This window comes from Pelophylax lessonae (genome assembly GCF_965119305.1).
Source record: "Pelophylax lessonae genome assembly, chromosome: 3".
NCBI lineage: Eukaryota > Metazoa > Chordata > Amphibia > Anura > Ranidae > Pelophylax > Pelophylax lessonae.
This window is the reverse complement of record NC_138770.1, coordinates 17,301,212-17,325,827: the sequence shown is the minus strand read 5'-3', so window position 1 is coordinate 17,325,827 and position 24,616 is coordinate 17,301,212. Positions and strand designations below refer to the sequence as shown.

At 43.7% G+C, this 24,616-nt stretch overlaps 2 protein-coding genes across 2 annotated transcripts in view; both read right to left on the bottom strand.

Annotated features, from left to right (window-relative positions):
- LOC309550236 (uncharacterized protein) overlaps positions 1 to 24,616 on the bottom strand; it is a gene marked incomplete at both ends in the record, with an annotated part of 809,557 nt that overhangs the window by 412,809 nt on the left and 372,132 nt on the right. The window contains 1 exon segment of the mRNA XM_082250647.1: positions 13,352 to 14,102. Coding sequence (XP_082106773.1) covers positions 13,352 to 14,102 — 751 coding nt within the window.
- Positions 1 to 24,616, bottom strand: part of LOC309550731 (uncharacterized protein) — a 395,974-nt gene that overhangs the window by 205,126 nt on the left and 166,232 nt on the right. The gene's annotated exons all lie outside the window — the stretch shown is intronic.

Below are 24,616 nucleotides of genomic sequence, written 5' to 3'. Positions count from 1 at the left end.
ACATTTTCCATTTTAAATCTATGGAAAATATTCAACCAGCTCAGCAAATCCCCTAATAACCTTCATTGTTTCCCCAATCACACAGAAGGAATGTACATGCGTTGTCACTAGGGATGCACCGAAATTAAAATTATGGCCCGAAACCGAAAATGCAGGATGCCCTTGGCCGAAAACCGAAAATGACTTTTTCCCCCAAAAAATTTTAAAATAGATAGAAGAGGGGCATACACCAAAAACAGGTAGCGACGTACACCTGTCGCTGCCACCCTGTCACAGGATATGTACTGTGATGGGTTGGCAAGAGGTTAATTTAATTACCAATGGTATTAGTATTATGCAGCATGAGGGGGTTAATGCATTGCCACTGCTGGTCACTCATCTATTAGTGACCGACCAGTGGCAGTTAATTAACCCCTTTGTGCTGCATTAGTGCAACCAGTATTAGTGTTAATTAACACTGGTTGCACTAATGCAGCACAAAGGGGTTAATTAACTGCCACTGGTCGGTCACTAATGCATCAGTGACCAGCAGTGGCAATACATTAACCTCCTCATGCTGCATAATACTAATACCATTGGTAAGCTGCCTCAGCTCCCCCCCCCCCCCCCACTGCCTTAGCATCCCCCTCGGCAGTACACCCTCCCCCCCTCTGCCTCAGCGTCCCTCCCCATCCCAACGATTCAATCTCCTTACTGTCACTCTGCTGAGTGCTCCTCCGGTGTCCTTCATTCAAAAGAAGCGCCTCTGGCCGGCAGCCCGCCTCCCGGTGATGTCACTAATACGATCTGTGTATGAATGAAGTGACACACCGGGTTGGAGGGCGGGCAAGCAGCCGCTAATAGATATAACTATGTGAGCTTAATTTCCCTGTCAGCGGGACTGTGTGTATGAATGAACTGACCTGACACCGGGCGGGAGGGCGGGGGGAGCGGCCGCTAATAGCTATAACTATGTGAGTGCTTCACTTCTCTGTCAGAGGAGATACATGCCTGACAGGGAAGTGAAGGCTCACATAGTATCTATTAGCGGCCGCTCGCCCTACCCTCCCGCCCGGTGTCAGGTCAGTTCATTCATACACATAGTCCCGCTGACAGGGAAGTGAAGACTCACATAGTTATATCTATAAGCGGCTGCTCGCCCACCCAGTGTGTCACTTCATTCATGAACAGATCATAGTAGTAGGGACATCATTGAGAGGCGGGCAGCCGGCCAGAGGCGGGGCTTTTTAAACCTGCGCTGCGCCCTCCTCCTTCCTAATGGCGGCCATTAATTTCGGCATTGTTAAACCATTATCGGCCGAAATGGGATAGGCTCATTTTCGGCCGATAATTTCGGTGGCCGAAATTTCGGTGCATCCCTAGTTGTCACTGAGAGAATTGCTATGTAAATGTTCTAATATTTACCCCTAAATGTCAGAAGACGTTTATATAAAGAGGGGAAGTATGGAGCAGATAAATGAATAGACCTCCTAGCAATGTTATTACCAGGCTGCAGCTAGGGGGAGCTCTAATGTGACCCCAGCAGAGTGATCCCATCTAGCTCACATTAACCCTTTCACTGCCAGAGCTGTGTTTGCATTATTTTTGCACACATGGTAAAATGCAGATTTTGGGCCTGAAGATTAGATAAAACCCCCAAACATCCACTAGGTATAGAGGGGGGTGGAGGAGGGAGGGGAGAGTGAACATCTTTATCTGCTTAGACCAGATGCCCTTCGAAGGAGATCTAACAGGGAAGGGGAATAGAGGAGACGAAGTGGAGAAGGTTATTGTAATAGAAGTATAGAAATAGGTGAATATAGGATTTTAATTAAGAATATGTGTGAGTATGAGATTAGGAGACGGTAGATATAATATCATTATGGAGTCTGACCGCTGGGTCAAACAGAGCTGTGGGCACTATGAAGAAGTTGGATTTAGTGAGATAAGTGATAAATGGCTAACGTGCTAATGTGATACTAGAGTTGGGGTGGGAGGGGGGAGAGGGAGAGGGAGAGACTCTATTTTTCTAATTCTTTTTATTTCCCTTTTTTTTTTTTTTTACCCTTCTTTTCTCTTTTTCTTTCGCCTTTTCTTCTTTGTTTTTAAATATAGAAAATATTAGGGACAAGGGAGAGTTCCGATGACTTTAGTTAACTGAAATAATTAAGTCCTATAATTTTGATATAATAGAGGATGTTAGAAATAATCATCTGTTAAATGTTTTACAATGTGGACTGAACTTGAAATGATGTAATGGAATATCTTCAGTGTTTCTTTTGAATAAATAAATAAAATAAAAAAAAAAAAAAACCCCAAACATATATTTTCTGAAAGCAGAGGCCCTGGAGAATAAAATGGTGGTAATTGTTAAGGTGTTCCTCGTACACAAATGTCACCTTCATATCCGGGTTTATTTTCTCCTTTCCCCCATTTTCTATGGTGTGATCTTTTCTACAATACTTTGTTATAATAATGTAACACATTGTGTATTGTATTGTACACAAATTATTACCGACTCCGCTTCCACATTCCAGACAAGTCATTTTCCTGACCAATTGGATTTCTTCCTTTACCATTTTATTCATTTCTTTCTGCACTCTTGTTAAAAATAAAATTGATGAAAAAAATTGTGTGTGTCGTGCAATGATGACAGACTTCAGTATCCAGAAACGGCTGGTAGGTGACACTTCAATATACAGCCCAAGGAAGTGACAAGGAGCCCCTAGGAACCTTTGGAGGAACCCTGGGTGAGAAAGGCTGGACTCGGCAGTCATACATTATTATTATTATATAGGATTTATAAAGTGCCAACAGTTTGCGCAGGCTCTACAATGTTAGGGCAAACAGTACAATTACAATACAATTCAATACAGGAGGAATCGGAGGGCCCTGCTCCTTAGAGCTTACAATCTAGGAGGGAGGGTCAAGTGATAAAAAAGGTAATAACTTCTAAACGCTTCACCACGGCTTTGTTTGAACATATGTATATTACTTGTATTCTTTCTTATCTTTAATAAAGAAGAATTTGAAAGAAAAAAAAAGGTAATAACTGTGGGGGATGGGCTGATGAAGAAAATAAAAGTAAGAAAACCTAAAGTAGGCACTCTAAGATGATCCCCTAAGTAACACATATACATAATAAAGTGATTTTGAAAGGTGGGAGTGTATTGGTAAATGAACAACTAGAGAAACTGAGCTAAAATACCTGATTTCAAATCAACCACCTAAAGTAAAAGTTATATGAAGAATGTATATAACAATACTCACTGGGCTGTAAAGAAAAAATGTACTATAATGATTCAAGAAATATATATAACAAAACTGTGAAAATGTGCAAAGATTGTTGCATTAAAATGGTACCAAAATCCACGTCATACACACCTAAAAACACACACATCCAGCTCTTTCACTCCATATATCTGTATATGAGCCCCTATATATATATATATATATATATATATATATCAATGTATATATTAACATTCAGAAAGTAAAGTGCTGATGATGGTGATCCCATGTATTGTAAAGGAACTATGGGAGAAGAGCAGTTCAATATTGATGAAGAACAAGCCTTTGACCATTCACTGGTAATGTTTTTATAAGAAATAATAGGAACCTCATAGATGTTAGCCTTTGAAAGTTCCCAATAGAAAGACAAATGAGGAAGCATACATTTCTGGTAAGCTCATACTGTTGAGTTTTCCACTGTGGTATAGAAAGATATGTGGTCCAGAGGAGGATAGATGTTCACCAAAGACAGACACGCAAGCTAAATGAAGCATTTGATGTTTGATTGCAAAATGGACTGTGTGAAAAAAACTCCCTCACACATCTAGATAAACAGATGTCCTCCAAATGATTGAAACAGGACCCACAGGTCACAGAGTTAATGGCTATGTTTGTAGAAACAGGCATGTAGTCATATACTCATCTGTCCGGTAGATTCATAAAGAAATGGAACCATGGTCCTCATACAAACAATTGCATCTCCCAAAAGTCCATATTCCTTTACCAGCAGATCACTAATGGGGCTAGGAGTAGAGGTGGATGATGAGTACGCATGACCAGTTTTGCTGGGCACAGGCAGGCTGCTTCACAGGCAAAGTAGTGAGTGGCTCCATCACCACATGTTATATACACTGTGTCTGCAAATTGTTTGAGAATGGCCACATAAACAAGCGCGATGGCGCGAAAACACGCAAGCGGCATGTGACGTCATCCGGGGGCTTACCGTGCCGGGCGCAACAAGGTGGGGGACGTGGCAAGGCCCTACCCACCAGGGGGAGAAAAAAGGAGATACTCTGCAGATAGGATGCAATCACATTTGCTTAATATATAAAATAAATAAACTGAAGTATAAATCATGTAGATATAACAGTACAAAATTAAATAATGGAGTAGAGACTCCTGATGTCAAGACAAAGATCTACACAATTTAGGGTGGAGGTTGTAGGTGTTGATAAGAATGGGATGGAGCAGGGTTGGAGGGCTCCTTCCCTGTGGTTGTCATGGGAAGTGTTGAGATGTGGGAGAACCCACAATTTCTCAGAGCTTTAATCTGTTTTCCCAGAGGAAAAGCCCTCCAGGAAGGGACGGTAGCTCTCACAGTCAATTAGAGCTGGGGGGGTGGTCGCTTGGAGGCGTTTGATCCAGCGCATTTCCCGCTGCAACAAGGTTTTATTCCAATCACCCCCATGTGTGGGGATGTGGACTCTGTCAAGGGCCATAAAAGTCACTTTTGGCATTTTGTGGTGGTGTGTATTTGTGACATGATGTCCCAGGGGGAGATGGAAATTCACTATAGTCATGCTTTGCATGTGCTTGTTGACTCTACTGCCAAATACTGATGCGTTTTGCCCACGTAAAAGGCTCCACATTGGCATTCCATAAGGTATACGACTTCTTTTGTCTTGCAATTAGCGAAATGCATGGGTTCGAAAATGTCCCCATTGGGTAGCTTCTTCGTCATGCATTTACATATTAGCTGGCACTGCACGCAGTTCCCGCATGGAAAGGTGTCTTTGTCTTTGCAAAGATCTTTGCTCTGGCATTCTTTAAATTGGCTATGCACCAGGGAGTTATGGATGGAGCCAGCTTTTCTAAAAGTGATGGCCGGTCTCTCGGGTATAAGGTCTTTGATGAGGTCATCTTGAGTAAGGATGGACCAATTTTTTTCCAGAATCCTTTTCACTTGGTGGTGTTGATTAGTGAATCTTAGGATGACCCTGATTGTTTCTTTGGTCTCATCATGTGTTTTTTTGGGAGGTTTTTTAAAGAGTAAGTCTTGGCGGTCCAAGGTTCTGACGCGATTGAAAGCTTGCTTTAGACAGGATTTTGTGTAGCCTCTTTGGAGTAGGCGTACTGTCAGAGCATCAGATTCTTTGTGGAAGTCCTCATATGTAGTGTTGTTGCGTTTGATGCGCAGGAATTGACTGTAGGGAATTGACTGTTTTAATGATGTTGGATGAAAACTCTCAGCATGTAGGATGGTGTTACCCGCTTTTTTCTTTCCTGTATAGTTTGGTATGCAGTTTACCTTGCAGATCCTTTTCAATGCTTGTGTCTAAGAAGGTTACTTGGTTTGCGCTGTATGAACTTGTGAAGTACAAATTGTAGTTGTTCTCATTCATCTTATTTAGGCATTCAATGTCACTAATTTATGCATTTTTTCACATTTATAGAGTTTGGTGATTTACCTTGAAAAAGGCAATTGTTTGAATGTATGCCGAAACGCATCGGAACCCAATGTTTCTACATCGGGAATCACCACACCTGCTCATAAGTAATATCCAACATATGGCATAGTCTATATTGTTGATGAATAGTACCTATGTTACAAATTGCTTTTTTCTGTATATATTGTCATCTTTTTCATTTATTTTATTATTTTTTTAATAAATTGTATTTTATTTAAAACCTTACCTACACAATCCCACCATTCTTTGGCTTGAGGAACCAACCACTTTCTAATACACACATATCGACCCCCTTGCTCAGAGCTCAGAACAGCAGTTCTGGGCTCTGAGGAAGGGGGTCTGCCCTCGAAACGCGTCAGCCTAGCCACAGCAGCTCCATGCGGTTCGCTGCATGCCATCCAGCATTACGCAGTGCTGGGCTACCTTGGAGACTGTTTTATTGATTTATTGATTTGTCGATATGTGTGTATTTTCACACCATTTTTGTGAGTATATTTTATGCTATTTACTATTTTAATAAATGTTTTTAGTGGTAATGCACTAGGTCGGTGCGCCCCTCTTTTATGTTTTCTTTCTCCAGTCTGTATCGGATACCCTTGGTCCTGAGGTGGCAGCAAGACCTTCAGTCATACCTATCCAAATTTGTTGGAAACTTTCCTCTTTCTTCCCATTATTGCACTTGAGCGCAGGAGAATTGAACTACATTTCCAGGATCATCACCCAAGCCCCTTTCGTGCCAATCTCGGGTGCTTCTTTAAAAAAAACCTGATGCTTTAGACGGCCTTTCTAGTGGTGATTATGTCAGCCAGATGGGTTAGTGAACTCCAAGCCCTCTCCATAAAGGAGCCGTTTCTCTCCGTCTTTGCAGACAAAATAGTACTCAAGATGGACCCACTGTTTCTTCCCAAAGTCTCTTCAGATTTTCATTGATCTCAGGAAGTCATCTTACCATCCTTTTGCCAAAATCCAGCTAACCAAGGGGAGGCAACGCAACCCTGGATGTGAGAAGGTGTGCCCTGACCTGGAAGCCACCAAACAATTTAGAAAAGTCCTGAATCTATTCGTGTTGTTTGGAGGGATCCATAGAGGGAAACCAGCTTCTAAAAACTCCATCGCCAGATGGATCAAAAACACAATAAAATCAGCTTACGACAGTCAAGAGCAAGCATGAAGGCACATTCCACACGCTCCATAGCCACATCTTGGGCAGAGAGCTGGGGCTTCGATTGAGCAAATCTGCCGGGCAGCTATCTGGTCCAGTGATTCCACTTTTGCGAAAAACACTACAGGATCGACTTGGTTTCCGCCCAAGATCTAACCTTTGGTTGAAAGGTCCTGCAGGCGGTAGTCCCACCCTAGGTATGAATCTTTGGGGTCTCATGTGACCGTTCTGGGGGATGACTGGGGAAAGCTAGAGTTATTACCTGATATCTCCTTTTTCAGGAATCCTCCAGGACAGTAGACCCCCACCCTTATTGATGTAAGATACTAAGTCCATATATCAGCATGTTCATGTTTGAAGACAAGGCAATCTTTGTACAACTGAGGGGGCAGCCTAGGGCGGCCTGTTTTAAACTTGTGTGCTTGTGTTTCCTGCAAAAAGTGGAGGCTATCTCTCATGTGACCGTCCTGGAGGATTCCTGGAAAAGGAGTTATCAGGTAATAACTCTAGCTTTTCACATTCTGCTATTTGACATTCTCAAAAAGAAAAAAATTCAAAAATCAAAATTTTTTAACATTTTTGACCAATTTGTTTTCTGCTACATATTTTTGGTAAAAAAATTTTTTTGCGGGACTGCGACATTGCCGCGGACAGATCGGACCCCTGACTGATATTTTTGACACTTTTGGGGGAACCAATGACATTACTACAGTAATCAGTGCTAAAAATATGTACTGTTACTATAATAATGACACTGGCAGGGAAGGGGTTAACATTATGGGTGATCAAGGGGTTAAATGTGAGCCTAGGGGAGTGATTCTAACTGTGGGGGGCGGGGCTTCTGAAATGACCATAGACATGTGATCCTATATAGAAGGATCACATGGGCTCTGTGATCTTTCCAGGGAGAAGAACGGTCAGCCAGCCGTTCCTGGAGTCAGCCCCTTTTGTCTGGAGATAGGGGGAGCCAAGGAGACCATATTATGTAGAAGAGGGGTTGTTTGTCTCGGAAAAATTCTTTCATTTAGCATTATCCATGTGAGCTTACACTTCATTAAGGCAATGTCTATATCTGGGCTTTTCCAGGCGGTCCCAACAGCAGTTTTGGCCGCCAAGAACATGAAGTATATTAAGGAAGAGAGGAAAGATCGCTGGTGCCCCACATCCATGGAGTCCTATGGTGGTATGAGAGAGACAAACTCAGCCTGGGCTCCCGCCACGCCCCCAACATGTTTTACTCCGCCCCCGGAGCTTAGTCATGGGGAAGAACATGAAGTATATTAAGGTCTGTGTGTGTCTCGGAACATTTTCCACTGGTTTATTCAGTAGGGTAATACTTGCATCTGTGATAACATTGACCGTCGTACCTGAAAAAATAAAAGTGTACCCTCATCCAAAAGAGACGCACTTTAGGACATTCCACCATATGTGTATAAGCGTGCCCATCTGGCCACATCCCCTAAAGCAGGAGGCCGACGAGCCCGGGTGATGACACCAATTTCTATTATACTTAGCGCCATCAAATGGCCAAATACACATTTTTAGTTTTAAATGAATGGTTGGTTTAACCACTTAAGCTCTGGAAGGTTTTACCCCCTTCGTGACCAGAGCATTTTTTTTTGCTATTCAGCACTGCGCTACTTTAACTGGTAATTGTGCAGTCATGCAACACTGTAGAAAAATTACATTTATATCATTTTTTTCACACAAATAAAGCTTTTTTGTGGTCTTCGATCACAACTGGGTTTTTTATTTTTTATTATATAAACAGACATTTTGAAAAAAAAAAACAAAAAAACAATATTTCTATTATAAAATATATCCAATAAATAAAAAAAAATTCTGAATACGTTTAAGTTAAGAAGTATTCCATTACATGTCTTTGGTAAAAAATAAATCCCAATAAGTGTATATTAATTGGTTTGAGTAAACGTTATAGAGTCCACAAACTATGGTATATGGTGGAATTTACACAGCTATGACTTTATACTGGTAATGATCAGCAACTTATAGTGGGACTGTGATAGTGTGGTGGACAATCTGCTGACGTTGGCTGGGAGGAGCATTAACTGACACTGATATCAGTAGTGACACCAATACAGAGATCAGTGATAATACTATACACTGTCACTGTACTAATGACACTGACTGGGAACTGACACTGACATCACCAGTGACACCAATACAGAGATCAGTGATAATACTATACACTGTCACTGTACTAATGACACTGACTGGGAACTGACACTGACATCACCAGTGACACCAATACAGAGATCAGTGATAATACTATACACTGTCACTGTACTAATGACACTGACTGGGAACTGACACTGATATCACAGTGACACCAATATAGAGATCAGTGATAATACTATACACTAGCACTGTACTAATAACACCGGCTGGGAAGGGGTTAATATCTAGGGACAATCAAAGGGTTGACTTGTGCCTAACAATGTGTAGTGTGTGTGATCTGTGCTGCTTTCACTGACCTCCCTTGTTTTTTTTCCCCGCTTTACAGAAAATTCATTGGACGAATGTGACAAACATTCGTTTAGCTGTTAAAAATTCTGGCTGTATTTTATTTAACACAGTGATTTCTTATGATCACCAGCTCCATCTAGTGGTGATATTATGGTATTTTTCCTGAAATACCTCCATCAGTAAAAATACAGTAGTGCAAAATAAAGCATTATGGCCACTAGATGGAACCAACGATCACATGAGATAAAATTTTGCCAAAACTTGTCACAGCTGAGCGAATGTTGGTCACACTCATTTAACTATTTTTGTATTTTTAAATAGACCTCTAAGGCCCCATGCACACAGGGCGTTTTTACAGCTGCTGTTAGGAGTGTCAGGTGTTTTTTTTTTTTTTTTGCAGCTTAAAAACGCCCCTCCATGTTATTCTATGGCCTCATGCACACACAGACGTTTTTGAGCTGTAAGTGGCATAGGCGTTTTTAAGCTGCTTTTTCCCGGCGACAGAACTAGATTTGCAGCACATTTTCTAACGCCCCGTGTGCATGAGGCCTTAATGTTTCTGAAAGCTCACACCACAAAATGTACTCAGCCATTGGAAGGTAATGACTCTGTGACAGACCTAACCAGGACAGAGGCTTTTGGAGGGGACTGGGAGCGAGCCTCTTACCCACTGACTATGGGCTCTGCCATTTAAGGGAACACTACTCTTTGGAAGGTGTATGCCTGGGGGATCCGTGGAGTGGTCTTGTTTCTGATTCAAGTTTATGTCTCCCCAAAACATACAGACTCTGGAAACTGGAGGTTCCATATCCATATTTGGAGCCTCTATGCCTCAAACCAGCAATGACTGTAGATGTTATGTAATCAGCCCAAACCACTGGGGCCTCCTGCTAGAACGTGTTTATGTTAAGTAGATCTCTCCCATTGTTCCATTGTCTCTGTCTGTCTGCTAGTATTGTCCCCTCCACCTAGGCTGGTTTAAGTGACCAGTTAATTAGCTCATTTTAAGTATATCACTGTAAGTTATCCATTGCTAGAGGGGTAGTAGCGTAGTTCATGTTGGCTGTTCCTTAGATATGTTAATTATATTCTTGTTTACAGTTTGTATTGTTAGGGTAATATGATCAGGAGGGGATGTCCTCCTGTACGGTATGAAGTATGTGTCTGAGCTTCAATAAACAGTCATTCCTTTGGATTTTACCTCATATCTTGTCTGTGTACGATGTTTGGGGTAAAAGGGGCTGGTATTAGCTCTCAGTCTGCTCAGAAGGGTTTGGCAGAAGGAAGCACCTAGTCGGGGTGCCAAGCAGTTCTGTTACAGACTCCATTATTATTTTTCTACTACTATCAATGGCCAACACGGTACAACACTTCATCCATGACGTTGGTGATCTCTGATCTCCTTATGAAGTGTTTCTTACATGATGAAGATCAGCCATGGAGTATATCTGAGGTGTATATCAGGATGGGCTTGAGAGCTGTGATGTCCATCAACATTGATATAGAAGACATTTCCCACACTCAAGGCACTAATACACCTCGAGGGTTGTGTGGGACCCTTGATGTACAGGAAGACAGGACTTCAGTGTGGAACAATTCCCTCACTCAGGACAGGAAAGCAGCTTCTCTGCTGTGTGAGATCTCTGATGTTGGTAAAGATTGGACTTATCTGAAAAACATTTCCCACACTCAGGACAGGAATATGGCTTTTTCCCCATGTGAAACCTCTGATGTGTAACGAGGTATGATTTTTCATACAAAACATTTCCCACACTCTGAACAGGAAAACGGCTTCAGCCCCGTGTGCAGTTGCTGATGTGTGTGAAGATGGTACTTCTGTGAAAAGCATTTCCCACACTCAGGACAGTTATATGGCTTCTCCCCCGTGTGACATCTCTGATTACATAGTTAGTGAGGTTGAAAAAAAGACATCAGTCCATCCAGTTCAACCTATGATGTGTGTGTGTTTTCTTTTAACCGTACATTGTATACCCCTGTATGTTGTGGTCTTTAAGGTGCCCATCTAAAAGTTTTTTGAAACTATCGATGCTCCCTGCTGATACCTCTGCTTGTGAAAGAGAATTCCACATCCTTACCGCTCTGACAGTAATGAACCCCTTACACAGTTTAAGGTTAAACCATTTTTTCTCTAGTTTTAGTGAGTGCCCCCATGTCTTATTGAATTCCCTTTCTCTGAAAAGTTTGTTCCCTATGCTAAGGTCACCAGTACAGTAATTGTACATTGATATCATATCCCCCCTCAAGCGTCTCTTCTCCAGAGTGAATAAGTTTAATGCTCGTAGCCTTTCCTCATAGCTGATGTCCTCCATTCCCCTAATTATTTTTGTTGCCCTTCTCTGGACTTTCTCCAGTTCCAGCACATCCTTTCTGAGGACCGGTGCCCAGAACTGGACAGCATACTCCAGATGTGGCCGGACCAGAGTCTTGTAGAGTGGAAGAATAATGTCTTTATTTCTGGAGTGAATCCCCTTTTTTATACATGCCAGTATTATGTTGGCTTTGCTTGCATGCCATTGCCAAGCCTGTTGTCCACTAGGACCCCCAGGTCCTTTTCCATCATAGGTTCACCCAGAGGATCACCACCTAGCGAGTAGCTTGCGTTCGTGTTTCTGATGCCCAAGTGCATTACCTTACATTTTTCAACATTAAACCTCATCTGCCATGTAGTTGCCCACCCCATTATTTTGTTCAGGTCCGCTTGTAAGGTTTCCACGTCCTGCATAGAAGATATTGGCCTGCTAAGTTTAGTATCATCCGCAAATACCGAGATTGTGCTGTTTATTCCATCCTCTAGGTCATTTATGAATAAATTAAACAGGATTGGTCCCAGGACAGAACCCTGGGGGACCCCACTTTCCAGACTCGCCCTATCCGAGTACTCCCCATTTATCACCACCCTCTGGACTCTCCCCTGGAGCCAGTTCTCTATCCAAGTACTCACCCTATGGTCCATACCTACGTAACTTAGTTTGTATAGTAAGCTTTTGTGGGGGACTGTGTCAAATGCCTTTGCAAAGTTTAGACAAACCACGTTCACAGGCTTTCCTTTATCTAGATGGCAGCTCACTTCTTCATAGAAGGTTATTAGGTTGGTCTGGCAAGAACGAATTTTCATGAATCCATGCTGATTACTACTACTAATACCGTTTTTATTACTAAAGTCTTGTATGTGGTCCCTTAACATCCTCTCCAAAATCTTGCAGACTACTGATGTTAGGCTAATCGGCCTATAGTTCCCCAGGATATATCTCTGCCCTTTTTTAAATAATGGTACCACGTTGGAGTTTTTCCAATCAGCCGGTAGCATACCCGTCTGTAGGCTATCCATAAATATCAAGAACAATGGTCTGGCTGATGAATAACAAAGTCTATTTTTGTTGGAAAACATTTCTCACACTCAGAACTGGAATATGTATTTGTATCTATGTAAGACTTCTGATGTCTGGCAAGACTGGACATCTGTGAAAAATATTTCCCACACTCAGAACAGGGAAGTGGCTCCTGCCCTGTGTGATCTCTGATGTCTGGAAAGATTGGACTTGTCTGAAAAACATTTCTCGCACTCCGGACAGGAATACGGCTTCTCCCCCGTGTGAGATCTCTGATGTTTGCAAAGATAAGATTTCTGTGAAAAACATTTCCCACACTCAGGACAGGAATACGGCTTCGCCCCCGTGTGAGTTTTCGGATGATTGCAAAGATAAGACTTCTGTGAAAAACATTTCCCACACTCAGAACAGGGAAATGGCTCCTGCCCCGTGTGGGATCTCTGATGTTTGTAAAGAATGGACTTGTCTGAAAAACGTTTTCCACACTTAGAACAAGAATAGAGCTTCTCCCCTGTGTGAGTTCTCTGATGATTGCAAAGATGAGACTTCTGTGAAAAACATTTCCCACACTCAGGACAGGAATATGGTTTTTCCCCCGTGTGAGATCTCTGATGTCTGGAAAGATCAGACTCCTGTAAAAAACATTTACCACACTCAGAACAGGGAAATGGCACCTGCCCCGTGTGAGATCTCTGATGTTTGTAAAGAATGGACTTGTCTGAAAAACATTTCCTGCACTCAGGACAGGAATACGGCTTTTCCCCCGTGTGTAATCTCTGATGTCTGGAAAGACCAGACTTCTGTGAAAAACATTTACCACACTCAGAACAGGGAAATGGCTTCTCCCCAGTGTGAGATTTCTGATGTTTGGAAAGTTCAAACGTCTGTGAAAAACATTTCCCACACTCAGAACAGGAATATGGCTTCTCCCCTGTGTGAGATCTCTGATGTCTGGAAAGATCAGACTTATGTGAACAACATTTGCCACACTCTGAACAGGAAAATGGCTTCTCCCTCGTATGAAACCTCTGATGTCTAACAAGGTTTGATTTCCGTGCAAAACATTTCCCACACTCTGAACAGGAAAATGGCTTCAGCCCCGTGTGCAGTCGCTGATGTGTGTGAAGATGGGACTTATCTGAAAAGCATTTCCCACACTCAGGACAAGAATAAAGCTTCTCCCCTGTGTGAGTTATCTGATGATTGCAAAGATGAGACTTCTGTGAAAAACATTTCCCACACTCAGGACAGGAATATGGCTTTTCTCCCGTGTGAGATCTCTGATGTCTGGAAAGATTAGACTTCTTTGAAAAACATTTACCACACTCAGGACAGTTATATGGCTTCTCCCCTGTACAAGATCTTTTGTGTACATCAAGATTGCATTTAAAATGGAAACACTTCCCGCACTCAGTACAGGAAAATCTCTTATCTGTTGGAAGGATGGCACTGTCCCTCACAGTCGGAGGTTCCTCAGGATAAGAGGAATACGATGGTCCGGCACCGTCCCTCACAGTCTGAGGTTCCTCAGGATAAGAGGAATACGATGGTCCACCTACACTGTGTGGTGCCGGATGGACATTTGAGGTAGCCGTGCTTTCTCCTGGACTATACTGTGTGATGTCCTCATCTTCTACTTTACAGTATGGAGACAAAGTGAGACAATCCTCTGAGGTTTTCCTCATCTCCCGTCCATGTACTAAAATAGAAATACAAAGATTATTACTAGACATCAGCACATTGGTTCCCCTAAACCAGGACTCCGCCCACATCAGGCAGCTTTGTCTCTGAGGATCTTACAATTCCCCCCTCAAGGTAACTAGTAAATGGGTCCTCTGATCTCCTACCAGTTCATTTCTTTATTCATGGACCTTAGTCAGAGAGAGAGAGAGAGAGAGAGAGAGAGAGAGAGAGAGAGAGAGAGAGAGAGAGAGAAAAAACAACAAGAACTGTGTTTTATAGGGGTGACAGTGATTAGGGGATTATAGGACGAGTGTCCCCTCCCCCTCGATCACTCATTGCCATCTTTCCAACACAAGAAGTCCTGCACTTCCTTATTTAGTCCATGATTTAGTCATGAATAACAGCGGGGCTGAGCCCCACCAGAGGTCAGAGAGTGAGGATTGGGGAAGAACAACCAAGATGAAGACTGGACTGATCCTAAAGACCACCATCATTGAGTTACTGACTCCTCCCTAAATATCACTTTCTGTTTAAGTTTCCAAAGTTGGAGGATGTTATCACATTATTATCAACATGAAAAAGTGGGTGCAAAAGAAGTAAAGCCTATGTAATTTACAACGTATTATATAGGATACAAAAGTTAGGTCTATACAGTATCAAAATTATGTACAACATAAAGTATATAGTGCCGGGGTCAGGAGCATATAATGTACAACATAGTGTATATAGTGCCGGGTCAGGAGTATGTAATGTACAATATAAATTATATAGTGTAAAGTTCAGGACTAGGGATAGGCTGGATGGAGTTGAACATAAGTTCGACTTGAACACCAGGTGTTTGTGTGTTCGCTGAACCCACTAACACCCGGGGCGCTCCGCGACAAGTTCGCCTGCCGATGAGTGCATGATTGCAGTGCATTAAGTGCTTGTGATTTGCCAAAGCATGTACCTGACCTGTATGCTTTGGCCAATCACAGCACAATGTCCTGTCAGAGTCTTTATTGGCCAAAGGCAGGGTGCCTTTAGCCAATCATGGCTCAGGTGCTAAGTCCACACCCCACACTATAGAAGGCTGCTGCTTACATGGCATCCATGTATAGTGTGAGATAATAGAGGTTAGGCAGGTAGTTAGTGGATAGTGTGTTGAGTTAGTTTAGTGCAGTCAGTGTAGTGTTCAGGTTATAAACCACTTTTAAAATGTATGGATATGTTGTATTCCTGGGTCCCCTTTCAGTGCTCCCCAAGTTTTGGGTCCCTGTCACTTATAGTTCGTGAGCAGTGTCATGTCAAGCTTACCAATATTTCCCATAGATGCCAATGTTGAAGATGGGGAGCAGTGCCATGCCAAGCTGATCAATATTTCCCATAGGCGCCAATGAGCACTGAATGCTGAAAATTGGTCTAGGCAGGAAGGGGTTGAAAGTATACTCTATTTATGTGGTTAATGGGAACCCTAAGACAGAATTTAAAAAAAATGGCATGGGGTCCCTCCCAAAATCTACACCAGGCCCTTGGGGTCTGGTACAGATTTTAAGGGAAACTCCACGCCAATATGAAAAAACAAAACAAAACACTTATCCAAGTGAGCAGCCTAATCCATACCAGACACTTATCCCAGTGGACAGCCTGGCAGGCCAGGATGGGGGGGGGACGAGTGAGCGCCTCCCTTCTTGAACCTTACCAGGCCACTTGCCCTCAACATGGGGAGAGTGCTTTGGGGTGCCACCCATAGCACCTTGCCCCCATGTTGATGGGGACAAGGGCCTCTTCCCAACAACCCTGAGATGTGGTTGTGGGGGTCTGCGGGTGGGGGGCTTATCGGAAACTGGAAGCCCCCGTTAACAAGGGGACCCCCAGATCCCGCCCCCCCCTCCCTATGTGAATGGGTATCAGGTGCATCGTACCCCTACCAATTCAGCAAAAATATTGTACAAAATAATAAACACGAAAGACAGTTTTTGAAAAGTCCTTTATTCAAAAATAAAAATAAAAAAATAGTGTCCCCCGATGTAAATCCATTGTCAATCACGACGGCTGCCGCACCCGAAAAATAGAAAAAATTAAAGGGCGCTTCCACCTCTTCTGAGGCGTCCCCGCTGCATGACGCTCTTGAGCTTTGACAGCTCTTTTATAGGCAAGGGGTGGGACCACTCAGTTACATCAACCGGTGGCACCGCCCCTTCTGACATTTGACGTAAAGGACTTGTCAAAAAACTGGATTTTCGTAAGAACTTACCGTAAATCCTGAAGTCAATTGACAGACGCAGCTCTTATGCTTCTTATACCATTGGGTTATGCTGCCTCCTACAGAAGTAGTACTAGGCAGGAAAAAAACAGTTCACCATGCCTACGAGGGCTGTCCTTTTAGGCATAACCCCACACACCCTGCTCCAGCATACCAGTTTTGTTGCAAGCAGTGAGAAGACGACACAAACCATCCCCATATCAGAGGGACGGTGCTGCGTCTGTCAAGGGACTTCAGAGGGACTTCAGAGAAAAGGATTTTATGGTAAGTTCTTACATAAATCCAGTTTTCTCTATCGTCCATTGACAGACGCAGCTCTTATACGTCTTATACCATTGGGACGTCCCAAAGCAGTGTAGGCATGAGAGGTGGGAAGAACGCAAACCAAATAGTTAACGTAAACTCCAAAGGCTAAACTTAGCCAACTGGGTAACATGAAGCTCAACCAGGAACAACATGAGCTCACCCATGAAAGAAACAAACAAGTCTCTTTTAAACAGCAGCCTGCAAAACCTTGCGGCCAAAGGATGCATCCGAAGATGCCAAAAAATCTACCTTGTAGAATTTTGTAAATGTGTGCACAGACGACCAAGTTGCCGCCTTACAAACTTGCACTACTGAGGCCTGATGGTGAAAAGCCTAAAAGGCTCTAGTAGAACGCACCTTCACAGGGAAAGGAGGAATCTTCAAAGAATAAGCCTGGACAACCGTCTGCCTGATCCATCTGCATATAGTCACAGCAGACGCAGCCAAACCTTTACAAGATCCCTCAGTAAGGACAAAGAGCATCTGATATCCTAAAAGACTCAGTGACCGTCAGGTAAACCCTGATCGCCCGAACCACATCCAGAGAGTGCAAAGCAATTTCCTTGGGATGCTTAGGCTTAGGACAGAGTGAAGGCAACACAATGTCTTCATTTAGATGGAAATCAGACACCACCTTAGGGAGAAAAGATGGATTAGGTCAGTGTACCACTTAATCTCTGTGGACCACCAAATAAGGCGAACGACAGGACAGTGCCACCAATTCAGACACTCTGGGGGCAGAAGTAATTGCCGCCAGAAAAGCAACCTTCTGGGATAAAGAAAGCAGAGAAATCTCCCTAACGTTCTCAAAAGGAGGCTTTTTAAGAACAGACAAAACCAGATTGAGGTCCCACGGAGGCAACGGGGATCTCCTTGGAGAAGCCAGATGACGCACCCCCTGAATGAAAGTGTGAATCAAGGCATTAGCAGCCAACGGACGTTGGAAGTAAATAGCCAAGGCTGACCCTTGGCCCTTAATAGTGCCCAAGGCCAACCGCTGCCTTTAAGATTCCCCCTTAAATATATGCAGATAGCAGAGTGTGCAGGGATATGCCCACAGAGACCCCAGCACTTTACCACCTCACTGAAAAACCTCCAGAGCTGAACTGTGCAGTAGGAAAGTGAAGGTGAAAGTCACAGCCTGAATAGAATGTGAAAGGTCACGCTGCCTATATAGCTCCATAGAGCTACACAAAAATAGCTGCCAATGCAAGTCTATGGGAAGCACAGGGAAAATGGCTGCACCATGCAAGTCAATGGGGAGAAATTCTCCTATGCCCACACAAAAAGATGGCAGCTCCCACGGCGTGCCATGCGGTCAGGGGACCCCAAATTGGAGGCCACAGAGGATCTACAACAAGACCCAGCAGGAAAAGGTATCATTTTTACCCCCCCCAGGATGCCAGGCGCCGTAGCAATAGCGCCCCCCAGGTGAAAACCACAATAAGGGCAGGGGGCAGGGGAGGAGGTCAGGACACAAGGCCAGGTATCCTGACAGGCCAGGGGGATCTTTTAGGAAGTACTAGGTCCTATCATCCCCAGGAGTGGGTCCACGTCCCCCCCAAGACCACTAAGCCATATGGGGGGCTTTATTTACTCACCATACCATGGAATGGGTGGGCTCTGCTCCGGACTGACCACCTCTCACCCGGAGTGGGGGTGCTGCCAGCTGAGAGGTACTCTGCGACTCAGGGCGTTCCAGGTAGTCGTGTCCCAGCGAGACATCCACTCGCAGGTTCGTCCCAATCTAAAAACAGGGCTCTGTCGTGGCAAAGCCTAGTGCAGGACTATAACCTGCACACGTAGGCCAGGCTGGGAGACCTTAAGGATCTAGATTATCCAGTGCGAAACCTTAGGCTGGCTATCGCTTGTAGTTCACCAGGAGGATCCCCCTGAACACTAACTAGCAGAAGGGAGTAAAGAAAATAAAACAAAATATTCTTTAAAAGAATAAAAAACTGAGACCGAAGTCACAGCAGGAAACGTAGGTCCTACCCCTTCATTAGGCAGAAACAAAATTGGTGTGCTGAAGCAGGGTGTGTGGGGTTATGCCTATAGGGACAGCCCCCATAGGCGTGGTAAACTGTTTTTTTCCTGCCTAGTACTACTCCTGTAGGGGGCAGCATAACCCAATGGTATAAGAAGCATAAGAGCTGCGTCTGTCAATGGACGATACAGAAACTGTCTTTTGTGTGTAGAACCCTCCTAGGTAGGTGCTAGTGAGAGAGTATAGTTTTTGGCTCTGTCTGCCTATCAGAGGAGCTGCAGGCAAATCTATATTGCTTTCTGCCTACCAGAGAGCAGGATCTGTTAGTGAGGTCTGCTCAGTATGCGATTCATTCTGTCTAGAGAGTGTTTCACGCTGGTCCAATAGGGAGGCATGTTGGGCAGTGGGAGGAAATCTGACCAATGGATGCATAGGCTTTGATACAGTCCTGGTGATTGGCAGAGACAGGCTGTCTCGGTGCATTCTGGGATACTGTAAAAAAGCCAGGAGCACATGTACTACGGGGTCTTTGGCTGGAGAGCAGAGTCCCGGAGGGAGGGAGGCGGCTGCCTTCTTCTCTGTAGCAGTGGCAGGTGGTCTTAGGAGGTAGTCCTGAGGGCCAGAGGAAAAGAGTTGAACCCAGAGGTCCAGGAGAGCTGACTGAGGGGGAGACACTGGAGACCCTAGAAAAACAGTATCGTGAGTACAGGGGCTTATGTCAAGGTGACTGACCTGAGGAGGGCCACCCCAAGAGTAGGATAGTCAGTGGACGGGTCTCAGCAGTCAAGAAATAGGATGGAAAGGAGAGTGTCCTGAAGATAAACTTAGTTCATCAAGTCATCTGGAAAAGAGCCTTAAAGCTAAATTCACCTCAGTGGCAAGATGGATCAACAGCCTGGCTGTACCAAGAGATAGAAGTCCTCAAATCTTGTGCATAGTTAATTCGGAGTATCCCACTATTCCCTTCTCCATCCCCAAATTATAAATGAAACACCAAAAACAACTACATACCCCTGGACTGATTTTTGAATGAGCCAAGAAGGAAAGTGAGAGACTGAGTATTAAGGTTGTTAATGGTAACCCAGTGGGATCCAAAAGTGTGAAATCAGGCAGTTCTCAAGGGGGCAGTGCTAAATGTGTTTATTTTTTTGTACACTTTTTTGGTGAATGGGTAAGGGTACGATTGTTAAAAGGGAGCTTCCAGATTCTGATAAACCCCCCACCCGCAGACCCCGACAACCACAGCCCAGGGTTGTCGGGAAGAGGCCCTTGTCCTCATCAACATGGGGACAAGGTGCTTTGGGGGGCAAGCAGCACTGGTATGGATCAGGAGGGGGTTTGCTCGCTCGTCCCACACCTTTTCTGGCCTTCCACGCCACATGCTCAGGTAAGGGTCTGGTATGGATTTTGGGGGGGGCCCCGCGCCGGTTTTTTTGTTTTTTTTTTATTTTGGCGTGGGGTTCCCCTTAAAATCCATACCAGACCCGAAGGGCCTGGTATAGACTGGGTGGGGGGAGCCATATGTTGTTTTTTTACCTGCATTGCCGGGAGCCGACAATACATTACAGCCCTGAGCAAGTTTAAATTACATTTTTTCCTTTAGAGATGTCAGTATTGCTGCAGCAGGCTCCATACATCGTACAGATGTGCCACTTTACAGGCACATTAAGGGGACCCCCCAGGCACGATATTTAAAGGAATTTTTCATTTTTATTGTTTCACTTTAAGCATCACTGCTCCTGTAAAAAAATATTTTTGCATTGATACATGTCCCCCAGGGCAGTACCCGGACCCCCATACATTTTTTATGGCAATAACTTGCATATAAGCCTTTAAAATGAGGACTTGATTTTTCATCTTCGTATCCCATAGACTTTATTAGAGTTGACATGTTCGCTAGAACTTTTTCCCTGTTCGAGATGTTCTGGTGTGAACCAAACAGGGGAGGTGTTCGGCCCATCACTATTCAGGACTCATAATATTGGTATTCAGTATTCAGTGGAAGCTTAAATGTTTACATGAGACAAGTTGCAGAGGTCCCACACCGCTGCCTCCCATCTCCTGAGACTGCACTCAGTGACTTGGGTCTGAGACTATACAGACATATCCCTCCACCCGGCACAGCCAGCAGATAACAGAGCAAGTAAATCTGGGAAATCTGCTGTCAGAGATCTTGCTAGACCTGGGCACTCTGGACCAATCAGTGAGCAGTATGGGCGGAGGAATGTATTTAGTGTTAATGACCCACCTGTGCTGATCTCTGTAGGAGTGTCCTCCTCTATAAATGTCCCCGTTATTCCATCCTCCTCCATAGACTGCTGATCTTCCCTCACATACCTCTCTTCTTCTTCTGCTTTAATCTCAACTTTTATATCTATCAGATCTTCACCCTAAAGAAAATGAGAGAAAAATCATCTTATTAGTTCACATAAAAAATCCTCACATCACCTCCACAAGTCCATGTTCTAGATACTCCATCGCACCAACCTTGTAACAGCGGGGGATGGTGTGATCTTCCTGTGTGGAATCCCGGGAATACAGAGGACGGGGACATCTCTCTGGTGGGTTCCTGGTATTAGGTGGCTCCATCATATCCTTGTGTCCTTCTGAAAACTCCTCCATCACTCCATACTCCTCATCCTCCTCTTTATACTCTTCTTTAACATCAATATTATCATCCCCGAGGTTTCCACTCTGAATATATAATAAAACATTTATTGTAACAAACATGCTGTGTATAAATTATAACTACCAATAATTATCACTCATCTACCTGAGTACACTGGTACACGAGGATCTTTCTATCAACATTCCTCCCACAACTCTGGGCACCTTACAATCCGCTTACTCGTATCACTAGTGTTCCTGTTCCCTCAAATACCTCGTTATTCATGTGACACCTTCTCCTCATTATACTAAGCTAACCTTCCTTCTTTATTTCAGGACAAACATTTATCCCTGAAACAATGGGATGCTTACTGTATAATATCTCCTGGCTAGGCGCGGTAAATGTCCTCAAAATGTGGTTCCTCCCCAAACTGCTGTACCTATTGGAGACTCTCCCGGTCCAAGTCCCTCTTTCTTGGCTGAAATTGCTGCAAAGTACCTTTGTTACATTTATATGTCACCATAAGTCCCATCGCATAGCACAATCCACTTTGCTTTGGCTGAGATCTAGGGGCGGTCTGGGAGCACCTGACCTGTTAACCACTTCCAATCCGGGCCAATTCTGGCATTTCTCTCCTACATGTCAAAATCATCATTTATTTGCTAAAAAAAATACTCAGAACCCCCCAAACACTAAAAATATATATAGATTTTCAGCAAAGATCCTAGAGAATAAAATGGTGGTTGCAGCAATTTTTCAAGCACAATTTCTTTGGAAAAAATACACTTTCATGAATTTTAATGAAAAAAATAAAAAAATCACCATTGTGACGGTACTCACCATCACTGGGAGTGAAAGACAGATACTTAATGGTTTGGATTGCTTCAAGTGGGACAGTAATATTTGTCAACAACATCTCTCAAGGGATATGAAGATTTAATCCCACTTTACACTGTGAGACCTATAGCCTGTTGCCATGAAGTCTGCCTCCTAAATAATCATAGCAATACGTAGATGTGTATTCCATGTACTTCAATGTAGGAGACAGACAGACTGTCATTGGCAGTCTTGTCCTATTGTCTGTTTTGAGGTGGGATGTGTATTGTGTTAAATCTGCCTGTCCCTTTCTTAAAATGTTAATGAGCCCACATTGTTCTGTCCAGATGGCTAGATAATTAGTTCAGGTTAATTCTGTTTCTGTATACAATTTCATCTGCATATGATAATGTAATCAGGCAAACCCTGACCAGTGTGTGGTAATTTGATCATGAGGGGGATGTGTCCATGCTGTATACATATAAATTCTGTGTGACTGTTCAATAAAGTGATTCCAGTACAAGCCAAGTTGTTGGCTAGCTTTGTATGAGGGCGGCTGGGAAAATCTGGTATACATGTTCATGACTGCAAGGAAGCCGTATACTGATGGAAGACCACAAACACAGTGTGGGTCGGCGGTTCCGTTACAACCATTCATACTGTAACCCAATTTTTTTGTAAAATATAAAAGATGATGTTACGCCGAGTAAATAGATATCAAACACATGTGTCATGCTCTAGAATTGCGCACATTTATGGGATGGAGCAAAACTATGGTACTTAAAAATCTCTTTAGGCGACACTTGAAAAATGTTTACAGGTTACCTGTTTAGAGTTACAAATGAGGTCTAGTACTAGAATTATTGCTCTCCTTCTAATGTTCGCATCAATGCCTCACATGTGTGGACTGAACACTGTTTATATATGCGGGCACAATCTACATATGCGTTTGCTTTTGCGTGCGAGCACGAGGGGACAGGAGCGCTTTAATAACTTTATTATTATTTTTTTTATTTTTACACCAAATCTAACTTTTTTGAATAACTTTTATTCCTATTACAAGAAATGTACACATCCCGTGTAATAGGAATAAGGCGTGACAGGTCCTCTTTATGGAGAAATCTGGGGTCCCGTAGACCCCAGATATCTCCTCTACCCGGGAAAGCATGAGATAAAAAAGTACATTGATCTCTGCTTTCCAGGATAAACAACTGGCAGTGTTTACATCTGCCAGCACCGGAAGTTACGTCATGAGGTTGCTTTCAGCCTCCCAGGAGCATAGAGATGGCCGGGGACCATCCAGTCTATGGCCAGCTCTATGGTATTCCATCGCTGGATCGGTGTTCTGGTTCCCCAATCACAAGGGAGAGCCAAGAGAGGCACTGGAGGGCAGCAGGAGAGGTGCAGGACATCCCCTCCCGCTGCCTGTAAAATCAATCAAGTGGCTCATGAGTGGCTAGGATGGCTTTTACAAGTAAGGGAATAGCTGGCTGAAAAGAAAGATATCTGGATGATGCCTGCAGCTGCATCCATCATCAAGATATCACCACTTTAAGTCCAGGACGTCATATGACGGCCTTCCGGTGGGAAGTGGTTAATTTATTATTATGCCTCCCACCTCCACACTTTTATGTCCTGGTCTGTCCATCACCCACCCAGTCGCTGATCTGAAATAGAATTTTGGCTTATCTACCCCACTCACCCATGCCCTTTATTATGGTCAGCTGACTCCACCATGTCCTCTCCACTGAAACAATCCTCCTCCCCTATGCTATTTATGTTGTCCATATGGAAAAAATGTTGCACACTGTATTTTTCTTTTTCTATTAGACCACCCTAGGTGCCCCCAGTGGTCACTAGAAGCAGAATTATCTGCAGGACTGTGAAAACAACAGCCAGGTCTATTAAGGGTAACAACAGTTTATTACCCACAATGTGGTGGTTTGGAACAGTCAAGTTAATGAAAAAGCCAACAACACCACTGCAAAAGATCCCTGGGCATTAATGGAAGGGTCATCCAGCACTGCAGTGAGGGCTGATAGAGGGGTGCCAATACAAAAGCCCTGGGAAGAACCAGAGGAAGCCTCGGGGTCCCAGCATGGAACGCAAGCTTGTAAAGTTGCCGTGATGACGTGTTTCACGTGCATGCGCTATATCAAGTCACGGGGATAAAGACAACTGGAGTATTTAAGCTGTATGTGTCCCAATAGAGGGGTGGGGAGTGGGCGGAGCTATGCAGATCTGGATGCCACTTAACCGATCAATGCTTATGGCTGCCATTGAGTCAGTTGCCA